This window comes from Heptranchias perlo, chromosome 12 (genome assembly GCF_035084215.1).
Source record: "Heptranchias perlo isolate sHepPer1 chromosome 12, sHepPer1.hap1, whole genome shotgun sequence".
In the NCBI taxonomy this organism is placed as follows: domain Eukaryota; kingdom Metazoa; phylum Chordata; class Chondrichthyes; order Hexanchiformes; family Hexanchidae; genus Heptranchias; species Heptranchias perlo.
This window is the reverse complement of record NC_090336.1, coordinates 24818030-24841420: the sequence shown is the minus strand read 5'-3', so window position 1 is coordinate 24841420 and position 23391 is coordinate 24818030. Positions and strand designations below refer to the sequence as shown.

Genomic DNA, 23391 nt, shown 5'->3' with positions numbered 1-23391 from the left:
TGCACTCGAATTTGCATCGGATTTCTTATTTAGCACCTGAGTGCTGGCAAAACCCACTGTACCAAAGCATTTGAGAGTTGGAGTGATGCTCAGCCTGGTGGTTATCAATGAACCATACCCAGCAACTGCCTGCCTTTGAGAGATTTAAAAGGAAAAAGAGATTGATAAAAAAACATTGCTATGACCATACTGGAGCAGTCATCTGATTTTCCTTCACACTGTGGAGAGGCTGTGGGCCTCCACTAAGCACTTTCACACAGCGGTATGGTTACAATCCATAACTTACAATTTGAGAAATTGTGGGAACAGAAGCATATCCTTACCTTTCCGTGATACAATGTGAAGTTGCAACACCCAATGTGGCACCCCTCCCAGAGTGAACATTTTATTTTTGATTTTTTTTTTTGCATGAATTTTGAGCTCATCCAGGTGAGGACTGTTAGTGCTGGAGAATATGGAACCCTTTGCATTTCAGACAATCAGTTAAGGCCTCAAGCACTCCCAGCAAAGTTGATTGCAGTTTGAATCTCCCTGTCCTGTGCCCACAAATGTACTTCAGCTGCACCAATCTGATATTTTTCATTTCCTGCACCATCTTGTGGCATATCTGAGTAAGATTACCAATTTGTACCCCAAATTATGGGCAGTTTTTTGCTATGGGTCTTGGCGCACTAAGAGCTGGATTGAGCCACCCAAGCCCATTCCATATAGGACTGTTACAGCAAACAGACAGAGGAGGACCAATTGGTCTGGGCTGGTTTTGAACCCAAGACCCAAAGGTGAAAGGCCAGTGCTTAACTTTCTGAGCCACCCAGTTCCCCAAACTGGGCAAATATTTGAAATAGATCGCCACCTGCCAACAAAAAATGAATTATGTTTAAGCCAACATCTGAGGGTCAGTAATCAATCAGTGGCAACTTCTGATAAAGTAAAGGTTTGATTGTCATATACTCATGAAAGAAAATGGCACCTTGTATGCACTGACTACATTACAATCTCCCAGATGATGTATGATGCAAGTCTAAGAGTGTGTTGCATAGTTGTTCCTACATTAGTTAAATTTTAAAGCTCACCCTAACCAAGGATACCATTTCCTACTGAAATATTTTCATGGGTCAAAGTTCATGGCAGCCTGGTAGACCCAAGATACCACGCCATTGAAGGGGCACCACCTTCAGAAAAAAAATGCTGGGGAAACCTTTTATTTACTTGTTTGTAAACACATGATGCAATGAGATAAATGGCGTCACAATGCTTCATCACATTTCTTCTCCCGAAACCTAAAGAAGTTTGCCAAGCCTTTTTCCTAGACAATTTCCCTTTTAACTTGATTTTTTTTTTCAGTGCTGTGGTTGTTATCATAATACTATGTCATTGCAATACAAGCTGATCTCATGATATTGCACTAACAAAGATCTACATGAGCTAAAGATGAACTGAAACATTTAATGTTTAGAGTTGCTACATTTTGGGTAGTATCGTGTCTTGAGTTCTGATATTTTCTTTGCTGATGAAATTAATCAAAAAGTTGAATAAATACCTCCACATGATGGAACACAGAAGTAAGTGGCACTTTTTTTTTTAAAATGAATTTGGTGTCCACATCTTAGAAATTTCCAAATGGCCCATTCAAAAATCAGAATATTTAAGCAAAAACAGTGGCAAACCTAGATTGTTGTACCTGTGTGTTTATGATTGTGGGTGGGGGGGGCGGGGAGAAACAGAAGTGCCAATTGATCATATCACCCAGGGTACATGGTCACTCGACCAAATTTAGCCGGTACTAATGAAGTAAATTTCTTTCCTTCTGCCTACTTCTCACACTTAAGCTATTCAACTATTAGCATACAAATGCTTAATTTGTTCGTAAGAAATTACTTAGTCCCTTATTTTAATGGAATCAATAACCCAATTATTTTAAACCATTTAATGCTTCCATTAAAATAGTGGGCAAAGGACTTTCACAGAAATGTCTTAAATGTATGTAGACTTGTACTCGGAACAACCTAACTTCAAGGCATTTGTGCCTTTGTGCTTCTCTGAATAAGGTTTGGCAAATTGAACTAATTAGTGTTGTATTTTAGACAGCTTGTCACCTAGGACTTGGATGAAAACTGTTTGAACATCTTTTGTTTTAGATACTTAACAGCTGAGAGAGAGGTGGAGAGAAAGTAAGAGTGGTACAGATTTCTTGGACTACTTTCATTTTCATCAGACAGCAGAAGATCTCAAACTCTTGGTCACTTATTTTTTTCATTTTACCAAAACTTTATAATAAAAATGACAAATATGTCAATAAAAAACAAACATAAACCCCATCAGGCCTACAGTAATGCAGATCTATTGATAAAAGTGCTGCCAGCCTGCTTGCTAAGAGAAGCTAGGAGGCTCCGTGAACATTCCCATCCCCACTGATGCCAGAGTCCAGCACCTAAGTGCAAAAGACAAGGCTGAAGCTTTTACAACCATCTTCATCGAAAAGTGCCGAGTGGATGATCCATCTCGGCCCCCTTCCGAGATCCCCACCATCACAGAAGCGAGTCTTTAGTCAATTCGATTCACTCCAAGTAATAGCGACAAACGGCTGAGTGCACTGGATACAGCAAAGGCCCCGACAACATCCTGGCTGTAATGCTCCAGAACTAGCCGCACCTCTAGCCAAGCTGTTCCAGTACAGCTACAACACTGGCATCTACCCGACAAATTGGAAAATAGCCCAGGAGCATTCATAGAGTTGTAGGATTGGAGGAGGTTGTAGAAATAGGAAGGGGTGAGGGCATGAAAGAATTTAAACACGAGAATGAGAATTTTAATTAGAGCGGCTCCGGGACCAGGAGCCAATGTAGGTCAGCGAGGATAGGAGTGATGGGTGAGTGGAACTTAGCTTCAGTTCATCCAAAACTCTGCTACGCTAACGGAGATGGAGGATGGGAAACCAGCCAGGAAAGCATTGAAATAGTTGAGTCTGGAGGTGAGAAAGGCATGAATAAGGGTTTCAGCAGAAGATGGGCTGAGAGGCAGAAGCAGGTAACGTTACGGAGGTGGAAATAGGTAAGCTTTGTGATGGAGAGGAGATGGGCTCGGAAGATCTTCTCGGGGTTGAATCGGACATCAAGGTTGAGAACAGTCTGGTTCAGCCTGAGACCGTGACAAGAGAGGGGGATGGAGTTGGTAGCGGGGGCCAAAGTTGATTCAGTCTTCTCAATGTTTAGCTGGAAGGAATTGTGGCTCATTGACGACTGGATGTCCAACGGGCAGTTTGACAGCACAGAGAGGTCGAGGAGGCGTAGTGCACCACAGTCACAGCGAATGTGATTTGTGACTTTGGTTAGGGCCATTTTGGTGCTGTGGCAGGGACGGAAACTTGATTGGAGAGGTTCAACCATGGTGTTGTGGGAAAGATGGGTATGGATTTTGATGGCGATAACAAGCTTAAGGACTTTGGAGAGGAAAGGAAAGATGGAGATGGGGCCATAGTTTGCAAGGACAGAGGAGACGAGGATAGCATTTTTGAGGAGGGGATGATCATATCAGTTTTGAAAGGGAAGGGTACAGTAGCTGAGAAGAGGGAACTGTTTACAATATCAGCTAGCATAGGAGCCAAGAAGATAGTTGGGTAGGCAGCAGTTTATTGGGAATGGGGTCAAGGGATCAAGAGGTGGTTCCCGTGGACAAGATGAGCTCGAAGAGGACATGGGGGGAGATGGGAGTGAAGGTGGTGAGAGGCGCAAGTTCAGAGCCGGAGCAGAGGGACACCTCTCACTCCTGATTCTGCCACTCCTGCAGTGGGAGACAAATTCTGCAGCAGGCAATAATTTCTGTGGCAACCCACCGCTTGCTAAAGAATTGAAAATTACACTAGGTTACATTTTCCTTCATTCACTAATCTTAGCAAGATATCTAAGTATAAAATGTGGATACTCGATTTATACTCACATCAGCTTTTTTGCTAACATTAGCAAACAAAGAAAATATAGCCCATTGTTTCCAGTAGCAGATTCTGAGAGGATCTTCTTTGGAGATGGACGAAATACGGAACACAAAGGAAGCAGGGGAAGATTAGAAAGGGCTCTAATGAATAAAATTTTAACTGATTACGTGATTACTATTTGTCTGTTACTAATGATCGTATTGCTGGCAACAGGAACATACAATGGCTGTAGTATAATAGCAGCTGCTACAAAGTACTGTCAAAAAAAGTTAAAACAAACTCTGGTCCCTGCTGTGCCACCATTCACAGTTTAATGATTAAAAAGAACTGACTGTCTTGTCACTTTTTTCAATCATTGTAGATCAAATTGACAGCAGTAAGCCAGTGAACAGCACTCGTAGCATGCTTTAAAATACCATGTGTGGTGTCTTGCCTTCCCAGCAATGAGAGCAGGCAGTGAAAAGGTGGCTCCTGCAATCATAGCTGTGAAAATAGACCCAATACAGAAACTTCAGTATAATGTGATATTAATATTTTTTTTCTCTCCTCCTTTTCTCTTTTGTTCTTTCTTATTTTCTATTGCTCGTTTTTTCTTTTTCTGTCTTCACGGCCCATCCGGTCACCACTGCAAGTACCAGTGTCGTATTTTCTCTTATTTTCTTTTGCTGAAGATTGAGAAAAAGCAAAAGACATGGGACTGTCTCGACCGTCAGTGATAGTTGAAGCTCTGTACTAAAATAATAAGGGCCTACTGTATGTGTGTTGCTGTATTGAAATTTCAGTACTAGGCATCAGTACCAATGTATCAATTAATGTATCAATACCTATGTTCCTATAATACACTACAATGTGCTTTATTGTTGTGTGATATACTTCTTGTGCAACACTCTTAATTTATCACCTCCGATTGCTCTTGCTACTACAGCCTGTCCCGAGATACTTCTCGCCTCCGATATTTCACCCCAGTGTTAAACAACTCAAAATGGTCTCCACAGATACAACCCAAGTCTGAAGGACATAATCTTTATTGTACAGGTGCTTTACAATTGTACAGGGTGTATCTCACAGCTCAAATGTGCATTATGAAAACTTTACACTCCCAACATTATACTTTACTGAAATCTGAATGCCAACTCCACTGTTCGTTTCTGCATCCCTGAAGTACACATTTTCCTTCCCCCTGTTGTATGACAGCTGTTTGCTCTCTTTTTCCACCTCAGGTTTCCCCTATGAGAAGGTGGTGCAGCGAGTGCTGTACCTTCAAGTCCTGGATTACGATCGATTCAGTCGAAATGATCCCATCGGAGAGGTGTCATTACCACTAAACAAGATGGACTTGACGCAGACACAGACGTTCTGGAAAGAACTAAAGCCATGCAGCGATGGAAGTGTATGTAAAACTCAACATTCCTTATCATAGAATCATAGAAGGTTACAGCGTGGAAGGAGGCCATTCGGTCCATCGAGTCCACACCGGCTCTATGCATGAACAATCCAGCTAGTCCCACTCCCCCGCCCTATCTCCGTAGCCCTGCACATTTTTTCGTTTCAAGTACTTATCCAGTTCCCTTTTGAAGGCCGTGATTGAATCTGCCTCCACCACCCCCTCGAGCAGTGCATTCCAGATCCTAACCACTCGCTGTGTAAAAAAGTTTTTCCTCGTATCACCTTTGGTTCTTTTGCCAATCACCTTAAATCTATGCCCTCTGGTTGTTGACCATTCCGCCAATGGGAAGAGTTTCTCTCTATCTACTCTGTCTAGACCCTTCATGATTTTGAACACCTCTATCAAATCTCCTCACAACCTTCTCTGCTCTAAGACAAACAATCCCAGCTTCTCCAGTCTATCCATGTAATTTAAGTCCCTCATCCCTGGAATCATTCTAATAAATCTCCTCTGCACCCTGTCCAAGGCCTTCACATCCTTCCTAAAGTGCAGTGCCCAGAACTGGACACAATACTCCATTTGTGAGAACTGGACTCAGTACTCAACACAGTACTAACCTTGTTTTGTAGCTTTTATTGCAGCACCTAATCTTTTTTTAAAAACGTGTTGTTTAGTACGTTTCTCAGGGGTGACGATAGTCAAGAGGGTGGTTGATCAGGAAAGTGGGGAGGACAGTAAGGGCTCTAGTATTCCCTGCTTCAAGATTTTTTTCCCCTTTTGTCTGTGTGAATTTTTGTGCATATCAAGGTAGACAGTGTCAATGCTGGGAAATAGAACATTTCGGATATCCAATGTCAGCATCATGTATTCCCAAGTCAGATATCACATGGTTAGATCATACGGTTTCAAGGCTATGAAGTTATCATATTTCTGTCTGTCTGGGCTTGGCAAGTCACATACTGCAAGCATAGCGTATCAGTAATTCTGTGTTTGTTTGTTGACGATAGCACATTACTTTATGTTGCTAGATTATAATGTTTGCTGCAATGAAAGCACTGTTGCTGTCAGCTTGTCATTCAAAAATTAGAAAAGGGGGTCACTAGAAGTGTTCCAATACTTTTATGGACCTCACACTCAAGAAAAATTTCAAAACCCACTGAGTTAGACGCTGAATAAAGCCGGTTTTATTCTGCCCCAACAATGTGTCTCAGGCCCGGTCTCAGAAGAGCTGTTCCACCAGTGGGGCTGGATATAAGAACGCAAGAAAAGTGAAAGACAAGAAAAGGCCATTTGGCCCTTTGAAACTCACCCCTCTAGTACCCGGATTCTCCCATTAGATCATATATAGGCATTTTTGTCTCTATTGTGTCTCCTGGTAGCTTATTCCAAATATTTATTACTGTTTGGGTAAATAAGTTCTTTCCAATCATTTTAAAATTACTTTTGACTAATTAAAATGTGTGTCCTCTTGTACTAATCTCCTTGACGTAATATTCTGGCCTTGCTTTATCTATTGTATTAATATTTTACACATTTCAGTGAGGTTCCTCATGACCAGCTTTTCCGATCTTTCCTCATGGTTTTTCCTATTTATACTTCAGAACAGACTAGTTTCTTTTATCTGCACTCTTTCCAGTGCTCATATATATTCTCATAGCATGGAGATCAGCGGGACACTCCTAGTGGGATATGACCAGTGGATTAAATAAATATGTGTTTTACGGGAAAACTCATCTTAGTTGCACAGAAGAAAGGAAAAAGATGAAAGCACAAAATGAGTGAATGTGATTGCAAAGTAGCTGCCTGGTGGTTGTAAAATCTAAAATGGTGCTGTGAGTTTGCATCACTCAAATTAAAATCACAGGCCAATTAAATATTTGGGACACATCTAATTAATTTTACAAAATATTATCACAGAAATTTCATAGTAGAACTCACAACACCTGTTCACAACAGCGGTTCAAGAAGGCGGCTCACCACCACCTTCTCAAGGGCAATTAGGGATGGGCAATAAATGCTGGTCTTGCCAGCGACGCCCACATCCCATGAACGAATTTTTTTTAAAACCCTTATCTCTTTGTAGTCGCACTTAAATGGCAACCAATATACCAGCAGCACTGACTATAATATTCCAAGTATCAGTCATCAAATTACATTACTCCAGCTAAATTGCATCTGCTATCAAACAGCATTACTGCATATAAACTGACTAGTTAGCGTAATGTCTCAGAACCCATAATTCAAGATAAATTTAGTGAACATTTAGAAATGCATGGGTAAATCAAGGTCCACCAGCAGAGGTTTGTTAAAAGTGTTCAATAAAGTGCTCACAAAGGCTTCTTCCAAACATTCAGGTGTATGGTATAACTGGAAATGTAGCGGTATGGATAGAAAGTTGTTTGGCAGAGAGGAACCAATGAGTTCGGGCAAATAGGTGTTGCTCAGATTGAAATTCTGTTCTGTGTCTACATACTCTAGAGCTTGTGTACATATGTAATGATGTATGTTCAGCACTGCCTGGCTCTTCTGAAGTCTTCAGAACGCTTTACATTTCTCTTCTGCACATGTGTGCACCGGAGCTTGTGTGCACACACAAACTATGGATCCTGTATTTCCTGTGTCCCCATCAGCTAAAAATAATCATTGTAGACAAAAAAAACCTATATGTGAGTCCTGCGGGGCTCAAAAAAGGAGTACAGAGTGAGTGAATGTCAACAAATCTTGTGTTCTCTCGGGTTCAGAGTCAATGGTCTCTCGCATAATCAGACCCTGTGTTCCTTACAATCAGCAATGTATACCTTTACAGCCCAATTTCAAGCTATACAATAGTGTATTCCGGGGCTGCAGCAATGAACATGAACGGGATACCATAATCTTACATGTGCCCCCATGGGTGTTCCTCCAGTCTTCCGAAGGGTGGACTGATGAGATGAAGCCAATTATAAATCAGCAAGCTGATTAATTTTTCATGTAAGCTATGAATAAACAATGTCATGATTACAATGAATTTTAACTTATTTTCTAACGCTTCTAATAACAGAAAGTAAGAACGTGCACCATGCCACCGCTATTAGTGGGCTAAATATACTTTTCTGACTCGCGCTCACCCTGAATCTAGTCAGTACTACACTTAAGGAGAGAGAATTCAATCTGGCATCTCATCTCCTTACCAAATAACTCTAGGCTGTCTGTAGACTCTCCGTGTGCCCTTATTTAGCTGAACATGAAACCAAAGGCTTGACATCTGACTCTGTCCCAGTTTCCCATGTCCAGGGATTGGTCAGTTGAGCTGCCAATCAGACCTGCCACCTTGGATCAGAAACACAAGAGTAAAGTTGTGGAAAAAAGATTTTAAAAGGAGGCTGGGTGGTGCAATGGATTATTTCCTGGCCTTTCACCTCTGGAATTTGGATCTGGTGGAAATAAAGTCTTCTCTATTTGTTAGGGAACGAAGAGTCTTGCAACGAGTTTGGGCAATTTCGGTCTAATTGACCCGATAGCAGAAAACTGCCCTCAGTTAAGCACTAAATCTCTGTGAGAGGTCATTGCTGCCAAAATCATGGGGATTCATTGATGGATAATGGAAATTGGCAGCTAATCAAGCCCCACCTCCCCCAAAACACGTTTTTATTTTCTATATATACAGGTGGAATAGTTACACTTGTATATTGCTGCAAACCTGCTATTTGTCCTTGCTGGTGTTCATTTATGTATTTACTGATTAATTAATTTGTTTGGTAGTTTTTTTGCCTACATTCTGGATAGAGTATTTATTCTACAGCCTCTGAAGTCCAGGGAATCATATGGAGGCATGTAACATATCCCATAATTTGAAATGCAGTGACAAGAGCTTCTGTTCAACCCCTGAGCTCACAACAATTCCCTGGATATCGGGCAGTAAAGGCGCACTCCAGTTCACAAGGAGCAAAGACCCCCAACGGGTCTGGTCTCTGCCATTATACGTCAGCAAAATATCTGTAGTAAAAGTCCAAAACTGTAATAAGCAGAATTGCATGGATAATAATTTCTGCTCAATAATGGGTATCTTGATAATTTTTTGTGATGGGTACTTATCCTCATTTACCAAGAAGCCAGGGTTGAAAAATCAAATTAAAATGCTCAATTACATTTTAGCCATTTTATGAAAAATTAACCCCCAATTCCCACAGAAAGTCTTGTGGATACTGGAAATATGGATAAACAAGGTTCCACTATAAATGAATTGGCCACAAAATACCAGACAACCTTTGACTGTACATCACTATTTGATCCATACTTGTAAGCCCTCTCGAGCACAGGAGAGCCATTTGTATGCGAGTGCAATTTTGTACCAATGTGATGTCTGCAATGTGCTGCTTGAAAATTGAGAGTGGCTTATCCCCTACGACAACCTACCCAAAGTTATGGCTTATCCCCTACGACAACCTACCCAAAGTTATGACTTATCCCCTACGACAACCTACCCAAAGTTATGACTTATCCCCTACGACAACCTACCCAAAGTTATGACTTATCCCCTACGACAACCTACCCAAAGTTATGACTTATCCACTGTTTTGTAATGTATTCACTTGTCATTCCTGCTAAAAATATGAAACTTAAAAGTTGTTCAATTTTTTTAGGTAATCAAGGACATATATCAAAATTAAAATTTCTTCATTTAGTCAACTTCATGAATGTACACGTAATTTTTAGAATTTCCTCTATTTAACATCAAAAAGATTTCCATCCATTCACATCACTGTTAACTGTCTCAGGGGAGCTGGTACTGACACACTTATTGAGAAGTATTTGCTTCTAAATTAAATTCTCATGGCCTACACAGGTTATTAGCATACAGGTTCTTGAATGTGACAGGTGGGAAGTGTAAAAGATGAAAGGAAATGATACAATCTTCAGCTTGCCATATGTTTGATCATTTTCTGTCAAAGATTTTGAGTTTAGTAAGGAAAAGTGTATGGAATGTGAATGCTAAGTAATCCTTGGTGGACTGGTGAGAAAAATGTTGTTTTCACTTGACATCTTCTTCAAACTTTTCTTTCATATTGGTTGCTAATGAGACACTCACCATATGCCTTGAACTGAACTCAAAAACATCAAACTATGAAAAATACAGTTCAAACTTTGAAGTGCAAAGTGGGTAGAAAAGTGAGAATATTTTTAGAAACTGGTGATATATAGATGGCAGAAAGCATCAACCACACCTGCCCCTCATTCTAAATCTCCATATACCTTGACTTTAAAAAGGACGTTCATTATTCCCGGCACTATCATTAACACAAAAATCAGAAAAAATGCCCTCTTTATAACACATGAATGTGATATTCATTCTACTGTTGAAGCTATTTTATCTGGATTCTCTATTAATTATGTAATCACCCGAGGTGAGGTTAGGGCTAAGGGTGAGGATGGAGGAAAGAGAGATGAATGGCCACAAATAGAATTTCCAAGAAAAAACTACAAGTTCTAATTGATGTCTGAAAGTAATTCAATGAAACTCAACGGTATTAGTTTAATATTACAGCCTATGCTGTTGAACCCTTACTGTGTCTACAAATATCCTTATAACTGTCCATCCTGTTCCTAACAATGTTTCCTATTGATTGCTCTCGACAAGAGTCTGTTCCACATATCCATCAGTCTTTGAATACATTACCTGGTGCAGCACTGAGGGAGTGCTGTATTGCCGGATGTGACATCCTTTGGATGAAACGTTAAACCAAAGCCCTACCCTGTCTGTACAGGTGGTTGTTACAAATCCCATGGCTCCATTAAGAAAGCAGGGAGTTCTCTCTGTGTCTTAGCCAATATTCCTCCCTTAATCAATGCCACCAAAAAAAGATTAACTGCTCGTTCATTTCATTTCTGTTTGTTGGACTTTGTGGCATAGAATGGCTCTCATATTTGCCTACATAACAACAGCTGTTGGACTTTAAAAGTAATTAATCACCTGAAATGCTTTGAGATGTTTTGATGTGATAAATCCAAGGAATTTTCTTACTAGTCTGAAAAAGAACATAATTTCTTCTAATTTCTGGACTTACTTGAAGCTTTTTAATTTTGCTTTCACGTCTAGTTAAATTGAATGAACGGCTAACATTTGTACTATCTCTGCCTTTCAGCATCTGAATGACTAGGTTATTATCCCTTTCAGTCTTTTCACTGCTGAAAATAGAATTAATTCCCTCAGACTCTAATAACTCAAGGCATCTATTGTGCTTATGGTTCTCTCTCTGGTAGAGAAATCATATTAAATTTCCTTTCTATGTCTTGCCCCTCACTGCAAAATTTTGTTTCATTCAACATTCATTGCTTGGTAACAGTCACTTCTGGGTCAGAGATTGGTTTGAGCTACATAGCAAAACCTCAGCTCAAAATCTAGGCTGATGCTTCAGTTCACTACTAAGAGGGTGTTGCATTGTTAGAGGTGCTGTAGTTCAGATAAGACATGCTGTCCTGTCTCCTGGTTCAAGTGGATGTCGAAGATCTCTTGCACTGATTGAAGAATGGGAGAGTCAGTAAATTTGTAGTGATTATAACAAAGTCCTTTTAATCCTTCAGCATGGACATCATTGTATATCAACAGTTCATGGATGTCCACTATGATGAACAGCCTGAAAATAAAACCCCCATGAAGTTTAGAATGTATTTTTTCCCCCAGAGTAATGGACAGCTGGAAGCAAAATTCAAGTCTGTAACCTTGGTTCAGGATTCTGATGACAGATATAAACTACTATAGCATTGCTCTAATGGCTTATAACACTTCCTGGATAAGCCTTTTAATCACTTCCAGGAATCCTTTGACCCACAGATAATTCAGAAGTGACTCCCAACGAGAATAACATGGTTCTTTGATTGTTATTTCAGGGGAGTCGAGGAGAACTTCTCTTGTCATTGTGTTATAACCCAACTGTCAACACTATCACTGTGAACATTATTAAGGCAAGGAATCTGAAAGCCATGGACATAGGAGGTACATCAGGTGGGTGCAAAAATATCTACGTTGAGTATTATGTACTGAGTTTGAATTATAAATAAGGATGTACTGTTCCATTGTGACCAAGTGCTGTGTACTCTTTTGTGGTCAGGTAAGATACAACCCAGTTGCAATGTTTCAAAAATTCATCAGCATAGGTTCAGAGGGTGTACTTGTCAGTAAGATATCATGGTACAAAATTCAACGTATAATCCTGCAGGAACAAAACCACTTGTAATTTAACAGTAATTGAGGAATGTTTTAAATAAATTTAAGTAAATTTTGTGCATCAAGTTAAAGAAAGCCAATGCCGGAAATTAAATGTTTCATCATTGTTGAGACAAAATAGTTTGCATCGAACACACTCGGGTGAAGTATTCACCATCCAAAGGCAGAGTAAAGTTCCTATCACACTGCTACTACAGTGGGGTAAAACTTTGCCTGTTTCGAGCGTAAAGTCGGCGGTGCGACTGCAGCGCACGTTCAAACGAGGAGGCCTGAGGCCGGCCTGAAATTGGGCCTTGGGCCTCATTAGTATTACTTGGCCGAGGTGTTGGCACCTATCGCACCTCCGCAGGCAGCTCACCCATTTGAAGAGAATGAATATCGGCACATTTGCCTCGCCATCAGCAGCCAGAAGGTAAGTCCCGAGTTGGGGGGAGGGGGTGCAGGGAGTGGAGCGGCAATGAGGGGGGTGCCGATTGAGATACCATGGAGTTGCGGGAACACTCCTGCTCCTCCTGGCTCCACAGCAACGTAGGAACAGGAGTAGGCCATTCAGCCCGTTGGAGCCTGTTGGCCCTCATTCAGTTATGATGTGGAGATGCCGGTGATGGACTGGGGTGGACAAATGTAAGGAATTTTACAACACCAGGTTATAGTCCAACAATTTTATTTTAAATAAAATTGTTGGACTATAACCTGGTGTTGTAAGATTCCTTACACTCATTCGGTTAGATCATGGCTGATCTGTATCATAACTCCATCTACCTGCTTTGGTTCCATATCCCTTAATACCCTTGCCGAACAAAGATTTATCAATCCCAATTTTGACATTTTTAATTCACACCCAGCCTCAACATCTTTTTTGGGGGAAAGAGTTCCAGATTTCCACTACCCTTTGTGTGAAGAAGTGCTTCCTGACATCACCCCTGAACGGCCTAGCTCTAATTTTATGCCCTTGTTCGGGACTCCCCCACCAGAGAAAATAGTTTCTCTCAAACCGACCGATCAACTCCTTTAATCATTTTAAACACCTCAGTTAGATAATGTTTTTAATTTTTTCTTAAAACTTACCTTTTGTTGGCAGCTGCTGCTTAGGCTGCAGTGGCCACTGAAGAATCTGGAGCGGGTGCTGGCCGCTACAATATCCGATTTCCCAGAGAGTTCCTAAAACAGGTGTTACACCTATGTAAGGAGCCTAATACCTGTTTTAGGTGGCTACCAGGGGCACGTGAAAATTAGCTCAACCCGTTATCGAGTTGGAAGTCCTTCAGGCATCCTTTGGATGCGGGTTGTTGGCCCCCAAAGTTGGTCTGTGTTGCGCCCATTTTACACCCGTAAAATTCGCACAACAAGGTCCAATTTCTACCCCAATATGTCCTGACCCCAACCTAAAAGAGCTCCCTCTATTGCACCTTGAGCACTGTGTCCTAGTTGTGTTTACCAAGACGCAAGCCAAACATACAGATATTAGAGGCCATCACAGAACAGCCAAGAAGCTGATCCCTCGTGTCAGAAGACTGAGTTATGAGGAAGTGCTGGAGAAAGTTGTGTCCTTCAGCCTGTAAAGGTAGTATATGAGAGAGGGCCTTTCTATAAATTAGTAAATGATATAGAAAGATAAATCTGGAACTAGTTCAAGTAAATGGGACAATAGAACAAGAGGGCTCAGATTTAAACTTTCAAAGGAAAACGTAGGATGATATCAGGAAGTTCTTCACGCAAAGAATGACCAATACTTGGAATGGACTTCAACGTAGAGTAGCGGAGGAGAACATTTATGAATCATTTAAGTGGTAGTCAGATGATGTGTTGAGGGAGCTTTAGATTTTTCTGGGCAGATGGACTTCCTTATCCTTACTTACCTTGTAATTCACCATGCTTATGGCCTGAGTGACATGCTGATTTAGTGGCAACTAATGCTGAATTCTTTATCGTTTGTGGGCACTTGGAACTGGGTTGAAATAGCCCAAATTCATTGTTATTGGAATCTTTAACAAATGGCAGTGACCATGGACAATCCTCTCCTTAATCTCCACTGGGTCCTAGGCCCCATATGTGAAAGGAAGGTTTCCTTTGCATCATCCAATGTAGTTGGATGCTGTTTCCGTTAATGAATAAACAGGAGAGAGCCAGGCTGCTCTTGTTTTGAAAGAGTGTCCTCAGCACCATGTTGCTATCTGTTTGCTTCCCCCAATTGCTATATCAAGAAGGCAACATTGGCACTCAATATAGCTACCATGTTATTGAACATTGCCATAATAAATAATTTGGACCAATTGTTTTGTGACCTGTATGGTTTGCCTTCCTCACAGATCCCTACGTCAAAGTTTGGCTCATGTACAAAGACAAGAAAGTGGAGAAGATGAAGACAGTTGTGATGAAGAGGTGTTTAAACCCCACCTTTAATGAGTCTTTTTTGTTCGATGTACCGACAGAGAGATTGCGAGAGACGACTATAATAATCACTGTGATGGATAAAGACAAGCTGAGCAGAAATGATGTTATTGGAAAGGTTTGTACAAAAACACCAATTGATGTTAACTGTAGTGTTCTTGCAACACAGTGTTCCAGGATTCACATCACAGCAGAGGCTTGGCTTCACACGAGTGGGTAAGTTTATCCAGTGAGTCGTTTCCCAGCCTCACAATAAGACGGCCATTGATGTCTCTGAGCCAGTCTGGTTCTTTTTAAATATAATCCGTTTGACTACAGTTTAATAATCTACATAATTTGTCAATAGATTTATTATAATTTGGAACATTTCTGGGCTGTAGAGGATATTAATGAGGGGGAACTTTATTAGGACTCCAATTTAACAGGTAAATTATTTCTAACATCAAAACCACTCTCATCACCCCCTCAGAAAAAAAACCCCACCATGGACCCCTCTGTCCTTGCAAACTGCTACCCCATCTCCAAACTTCCTTTCCTCTCCAAAGTTCTTGAATGTGTTGTCATCTCCGAAATCTGTGACCATCTTTGCACAAAGCCATGTTTAAATCTCTCCAATCAGGTTTTCATCCCTGCCACAGCACCAAAACAGCCCTAACCAAAGTCACAGATGACATCTTCTGCAGCCTTTGACACTGTTGACCACACCATCCTCCTTAAACGCATTTCCTCCGTTATCCAACTCAGTGGGGTTGCCCTCGCTTGGTTCCACTCTTAGCTATAACTCTTACCTATACAATGGTAGCCAGAGAACGCCTATCATTGGCTTCTATTTCCATCCCCTCACTGTTACCTCCAGAGTCCTCCAAGGATCTGTCCTTGGCCCCCACCTCTTCCTCATTTACATGCTGCCCCTTTGTGACATCATTCGAAGACATGGGATCATCTTCTACACATACACTGAAGACACCCACCACCTCTCTCGACCCCTCCATTGCCTCTGTGTTATCAGATTACTTGTTCAACATCCAGTCTTGGATGAACCACCATTTCTTTCAGTTCATCATTGGGAAGACCAATTCCAACCCCCTCCCCAGCCATTGCCTCAGTCTGAACCAGACTATTCGCAATCTCGGCAAACACCATTAGAGCAGAAAGACAAGTTAGGGTGTGTGGCCCAAATAAGTGTTCTTTATACAAGCGCACGGAGTATAAGAAACAAATTGAATGAATTGCAAGCACAAATTCAACTTAGAGGGTATGAAAAGGTAACCATTATTGAGACATGGCTGCAAGACGGTCAGGACTGGGAACTGAAGGACGATATAGATGGTTGGTCAGATGGGCGGAACAGTGGCAAATGGAATTTAACCCGGAAAAGTGCGAGGTGATGCACTTTGGAGGGACTAACAAGGCAAGGGAATACACAATGAATGGGAGGACCCTAGGCAAGACAGAGGGTCAGAGGGATCTTGGTGTGCAAGTTCACAGATCCCTGAAGGCGGCAGAACAGGTAGATAAGGTGGTAAAGAAGGCATATGGGATACTTGCCTTTATTAGCCGAGGCATAGAATATAAGAGCAAGGAGGTTATGATGGAGCTGTATAAAACACTGGTTAGGCCACAGCTGGAGTACTGTGTGCAGTTCTGGTCGCCACACTACAGGAAGGATGTGATCGCTTTGGAGAGGGTGCAGAGGAGATTCACCAGGATGTTACCAGGGCTGGAGCGCTTCAGCTATGAAGAGAGACTGGGAAGATTGGGTTTGTTTTCCTTGGAGCAGAGGAGGCTGAGGGGGGACATGATTGAGGTGTACAAAATTATGAGGGGCACAGATAGGATGGATACTAAGGAGCTTTTTCCCTTCGTTGAGGGTTCTATAACAAGGGGACATAGATTCAAGGTAAAAGGCGGGAGGTTTAGAGGGGATTTGAGAAAGAACTTTTTCACCCAGAGGGTGGTTGGAGTCTGGAACTCACTGCCTGAAAGGGTTGTGGAGGCAGGAACCCTCACAACATTCAAGAAGCATTTGGATGAGCACTTGAAATGCCATAGCATACAAGGCTACGGACCAAATGCTGGAATATGGGATTAGAGTAGACAGGGCTGATGGCCGGCGCGGACACGATGGGCCGAAGGGCCTCTATCCGTGCTGTATAACTCTATGACTCTATGAATACACCAGGTTATAAGGTCTATAGGAAGGATAGAGAAACTGGTAGAGCGGGAGGAGTAGCCTTAGTGATTAAGAATGAAATTACTTTAATGGTAAGAGAGGATATAACGAGAGGTAAGCAGGCAGTGGAGACTTTATGGGTAGAATTAAGAAATAGAAAAGGATTTAAGACTGTAGCGGGAGTTGTGTATAGGCCCCCTGGTAGCAGCTGTGAAGTGGCAAAATGTATAAATGCAGAGATTAGACAAACATGTAGCAAAGGCAGAGTGGTTTTAATGGGGGATTTTAACTTTCACATAGATTGGGATAAACAGACCAGCTCATGTCAGAAAGGTAGCGAATTTCTTGAGTGTGTTCAGGACAGCTTTCTGCAACAATATGTCCTAAAACCTACAAGGGGGCAGGTCATATTAGATTTAATAATGAGTAATGAACCAGATTTAGCTAACAGCCTAAAGGTGCGTGAACATTTATCTAATAGCGATCATAATATAATCGAGTTCAAAGTTGTGTTTGAAAGGGAGAAACCCGTATCAGCTACTAAGATTCTAAATTTGGGTAAGGCCGACTTCAACAGGATGAGACAGAGACTGTCCACAGTAAACTGGGCAAATCTGTTAATGGGTAAAATGACTGATGATCAGTGGGCGGTGTTCAAAAAAGAATTTAACATGATACAGAATCAGTTTATACCCCTAAGCTCTATTTGCCAGAAAAAACAGCCATGGATGACAAAAGAGGTAAGGGACAACATAAAACTAAAAGAAAGAGCATACAAAAATGCAACAAATAGCGCAGATCCTGGCAACTGGAAGAGATACAAAGTTCAGCAAAGGGTGAAAAAACAGATAGTAACAGCTATAAAAAGGGAGTATGAAAAGAAACTGGCAAAGGATGTCAAAATCAACACAAAAAACATTTACAATTATATTAGGAGAAAAAAGGGTGGTCAGGAGCAATGTGGGCCCCTTAAAAACTGATAATGGTGATATTGTAAATGAAAATAAGGAAATGGCAGACATGTTAAATAATTACTTTGCATCAGTATTTACAGTAGAGGAAGAGGATCGCATGCCGAACACACCAAGTAAACTACTTTTGAATCAGGGATGGGACTCACCATAATTAACGTAAGCAAATTAACAGTAAATGAAGAAAATAATGGCACTAAAGAGTGACAAATCCACAGGACCAGATTGTTTCCATCCCAGATGTTTAAAGGAAGTAGGTGAGAACGTTGCAGATGCCCTAACTATAATCTTCCAAAGTTCTCTCGATTCAGGAACCGTTCCTTTAGTTTGGAAAATTGCACATTACTCTGCTATTTAAAAAACATGAGAGAGGGAATCCAGGGAATTATAGACCAGTTAGCCTAACATCTGTTGTCTGTAAATTACTAGTCTATAATTAAGGATAGAGAACTGAACATCTTGAAATTTTTCAGCTGATCAGAGACCAGCATGAATTTGTAAAGGGTAGGTCATGCCTGATGAACCTGATTGAATTTTTTGAAGAGGTGACTAAAGTAGTGGACAGGGGACTGGTCAATGGATGTTGTTTATATGGACTTCCAGAAGGCATTCGATAAAGCCCCTCATAAGAAATTGTTAGCTAAAGTTGAAGCTCATGGAATTGAGGGCAAATTATTGACCTGGTTAGGAAATTGGCTGAGCAGCAGGAGACAGAGAGTTGGGATAATGGGCAGGTACTAAAAATTGCCAGGATGTGACTAGTGGTGTCCCACAGGGATTTTTTTGGGGCCTCAACCAATCACTATATTTATTAACAACTTAGATGACAGGATAGAGAGCCACCTATCCAAGTTTGTCGATGGCATAAAGGTAGGTAGCATTGTAAGCAGTGTAGATGGAAGCATAAAATTACAGAGCGAGATTAATAGATTAAATGAATAGGCAAAACTGTGGCCAATGGATTTCAATGTAGGCAAGTCATCCATTTTGGACCTAAAAAGTGTAGATCAGAGTACTTTCTAAATGGCGAAAAGCTCAAAATAGTGGAGGTCCGAAGAGACATGCATAGATCATTAAAATGTCATGAAAATAATCAAAAAGGCTAATGGAATGGCCTTTGTATCTAGAGGACTAGAATACAAGGGGGTAGAAGTTAGGCTACATCTGTACAAAGCCCTAGTTAGACCACACCTGGAGTACTGTGTTCAGTTCTGGGCACCCCACCTTAGGAAGGATATATTGGCCTTGGAGGGAGTGCAGCACAGATTTACTAATAAGACCTGGACTCCAAAGGTTAAATTACGAGGAGAGATTACACAAACTAGGGTTGTATTCCCCGGAATTTAGACGATTAGGGGGTGATTTGATCAAAGTTTTCAAGATATTAAGGGGAACTGATAGGGTAGATAGAGAGAAACTATTTCCGCTGGTTGGGGATTCTAGGACTAGGGGACATAGCCTAAAAATTAGAGCCAGTACTTTCAGGAGTGAAGTTAGGAAGCACTTCTACATGCAAAGGGTGGTAGAAGTTTGGAACTTTCTTCCACTAACCACAGTTGATGCTAGCTCACTTGTTAATTTTAAATCTGAGATTGATAGATTTTTGTTACCCAAAGAAATTAAGGTATATGGGGCTAAGACAGGTATATGGAGTTAGGTCACAGATCAGCCATGATCCCATTGACTAGCAGATCAGGCTCGAGGGACTAAATGGCCTACTCCTGTTCCTATGTTCCTATCCTATTGGACTCCAGGCTGAGCTTCCGAACCCATATGCTTTACATCACAAAGACTGCCTAATTCCACCTCCACGCCTGCCTCAGCCCATCTGCCACTGAAACCCTTATCCATGCCTTTGTCACTTCCAAACTCACCAATTCCAATGTTGTCCTGGATGGCCTCCCATCTTCCACCCTCCATAAACTTCAACTCATCCATAAAGCTGGTGCCCATACCCTATCTTGCACCAGGTGCTGCTGACCTATCGTCTACATTCTATGCCAATTTGCACACAGCAAAGTCCCACAAACAGCAATGAGATAATGACCAAATCATCTATTTCAGTGATGTTGGTTAAGGGATAAATGTTGGCCTGGGCAGTGGGAGAACTGCCCTGCTCTTCTTTCAATAGTGCCTTGGGATCTTTTACTTCCACCTGTGAGGGCATTTGAAAGACTGCACCTCCGACAGTGCAGCACCTCCTCGGTACTGCACTGAGGTGTCAGCCTAGATTATGTGCTCAAGTCTCTGGAGTGGGATGAACCTACAACCTTCTGACTCAGAGGCAAGATTGCTACCACTGAGCCAATAGTGACACCTATGAGACAAATATGGAGGTGGACAACCCCAGCATTCATAGCAATATTGAAAGCCCATTATCGAGAGAGAGCAAGACAAATGCCAGTGCACGCAGCTAGGAGATAGTGAAACTCATGGGAGGGCAGGAAATTATGGCCTCCTGTCAAATACAGGAGAGATGAGAAGTCTGCACAAAAGAGTTGAAAGTCATATTTTATCAGATGGTACAGGAGGGAAAGCAATCTTTTCTTATACTACAACTTTGGCTTTTAAAAAGACATGTAATTTTCTAAAGTTCAAACTTCGGTTTAGTGAGAAAAGAGGCATGTACAGAAGTGTATTTGACATTACAGTTAGCAACGGCATAATTTTATATGTTCAGTGGAAAATAACCAGGACACAGGGTTATTCAAATAACTCTTTTTATTCTAACAAGTTTAAAATGTGTAAGATCTGACCCCAAATTTTGTGCAAGTCTGGCCAGCACTTCACCAAATGGACCAACTTGCTAATCATGTATATTTTCCATTAAACTCACGATACCACATTTTTCTTGTTTCTCAAAATTAAAGTACAACAATTAAAGTAATTGTTAAGCCCAGTGAATACAAAAATGTGCACTAACTATCTTAGAACTAAGCAGCTTTTACCTCCACAAAGTGAGCATCCTGAATATGAATAGCAGCATTACATATCTTTTGAAAGTATCTGTCCTACCTGCCGACTGTTGCTGGCTCTTGATCAGGCAGCAAGATGGATCATTTTATCTTATATTTGGTAGGAGGAGGAGGTGGGAAGAGAGAGAATACCGAACAGCCACTGCTGGTCTCGCTCTTCAATCAAGAAACATCAGTGGTGGTTGCTAGGGGACTGCCCTACTCTTCTGCCTTAAGTAAGAGGAACACAGCATGGAGGAACTGAGAGGGGAAGATTTGATTTCAGGAAATAGGGCTCAAATTTAAACAAAATAATGACTTACTATTTAACAATGTCTAATTGGTTCATGGGTTTTTTTTTTGTCTCCCCCAGATATACTTGTCTTGGAAGAGTGGGCCTGGAGAAGTGAAGCATTGGAAGGATATGATTGGGAGGCCACGACAAGCTGTGGCTCAGTGGCATCAACTCAAGGCATGATTATTCACCAAAAAAAGAGTGATGAAAAAACAACAGAAACAAGAGAATAAAACATCTGATTAACTTTGACATTTTAAGTATGCACAATGAAGCACGTGGACTGATGTCATGGATCACTCAGCCAACACTCTGGGAGCCCAGCAGCCAATCCATATGCCATGGACTGTATAGCATTGAGCTGCCAGGAACATTTTTTTTTAGTCAAAAGGTCATATCCACTTAGTGCTTCAACTCCCCCCTCCCCCCTAAAGAAACCACATATTTTGGTAGTGGCACAATTCATTCACCGTGTCTGAGGAGTCTGTGGCCAGTTGTCACGTGGCTTAGATTTTAGTTTTTATTTTCCTGTGACAAAAAAAAAGCAAACCGTTCTTCCAGTAGTAAAGGAGGTTGCTGCATCGGAAAAAAATAACTTGTATTTTTTCCCGAAATAAGCTGACATTTGTAGTTTTCCAGTGCAGGTGTAGATGCTAGCAGTTCTAGAGACACCCATTTCACTTATCTCAGTCAACTTAGTGAGGGGGGAGAGAAAAGAGAGAAAAACAGGAACTTAAAATCTGTGTACGTCTCTGTGTGTGTGTGTTTGTGTGTATGTAACTATATAAAGTGTGTTCTTGTGCACACAAAAAAGTACTCAGCCATGCCCTTAATGCGTGGGTGATTTTCTCTGCACTTTTTAAAATGCACAGATTTGGTTATGAAAAATAAGATATTAATGGATTTTGGGTTTTTAAGTGGGCAATGTCTGGTTTACACAGTATTTTAACTTGGTTCTTCTTTATCCAGGGCTAACAGAACTACTACACTGGAACAAGCAAAAATACCAAAGGATTTCCGTGCAGAAAATCCTATAGTGTTCCATACAGTATTGGCCTAGAATTCCAAAAGGCAACTGATAGAAATTGTAAAATATTGTATTAAAATTCCTATAAATGTCCCGTAAGGTAACACCGTAGAGCATTTCCATGCAAATCCTGTGTAGTTTTGCGCTATTATCAGGTACATGTAAAATAACATTGTTTTGCAGTAGACAAAAATGGCCTCAGTTGGGATATATGGCACAGTTCAATTGGGGGTGTGAGGGCCTTGAGGGCATTGAACACGGATCAAGAGTTCTTGAGAAATTAAGAATTCCCTTCTCTGATTTATCTATTGTCAAAATGACTTTATCGCAGTCAGACTATTAGAAAGGTGTAGGTTTAGGCTGAAGTCCAGTTTTGCAACCAGGGGACCTTGAAACTTGTATGATAATGTGACATCTAGTATTATATCTTGTTATGCACCCATGAATAGTTAATTGCAACTGAAGACTCCACAGAAAGGATGTAGGCCATCCGCATTAGACATCTTATCAGTACAACGAAAATAAAGACTGGAGAATTATATATGGTGATAGGACACAGGGTCGCACCTACAGATCCTCAGATGTTGAGTTCCCCATTTGAGCCATGCCATTATAGGGAGATGACAAGCAGAGGCCAAGTAAAGGGAAAGTTGGAGGCTCTTTGTCAGGCTACTTACAAAGCTACTTTTTAAAAAGGCTGGAATCTGAGGTAGAGACCATTACTGTACCTCCTTTTCCCACTTTTTTTTTGTGAATTTTGTGCTCATCCATGGTTTTGGTGCCAGGAAATGGAATGCTTTTCATTTTGGGCATTCATTGTCTGGTGCCATCAAGGTACTGGTCAGGTATAGTATGGTTAGATGCCAATTAAATCTCTAACAATGTGCCTCAGCTCCAACCTTAGAAGAACACCCTCAACTGTACCAGTGTGACCACAGCAAAAAAAAACTGCCCATAATTTGTGGAATTACATTGGCAAACTCACTAAGGGAGTCCATGTTGTGGACTCCCTCAGTGAGATTGCCAGCGTAATGTCCCACATTATGGGCAGTTTTGTG

General features: G+C 41.2%; 1 protein-coding gene across 1 annotated transcript in view; it reads left to right on the top strand.

Moving 5' to 3' along the window:
* The window catches only part of syt7a (synaptotagmin VIIa), a 700876-nt gene extending 678583 nt beyond the window's left edge, over nt 1-22293 (top strand). Inside the window, exons 10-13 of the mRNA XM_067993814.1 lie at nt 5152-5321; nt 12186-12300; nt 14832-15031; nt 21385-22293. Of these exons, the coding sequence (XP_067849915.1) occupies nt 5152-5321; nt 12186-12300; nt 14832-15031; nt 21385-21489 (590 nt within the window). The 3' untranslated portion in view covers nt 21490-22293. The remainder of the gene's footprint in view (nt 1-5151; nt 5322-12185; nt 12301-14831; nt 15032-21384) is intronic.
* Nucleotides 22294-23391: the final 1098 nt, after the last annotated feature.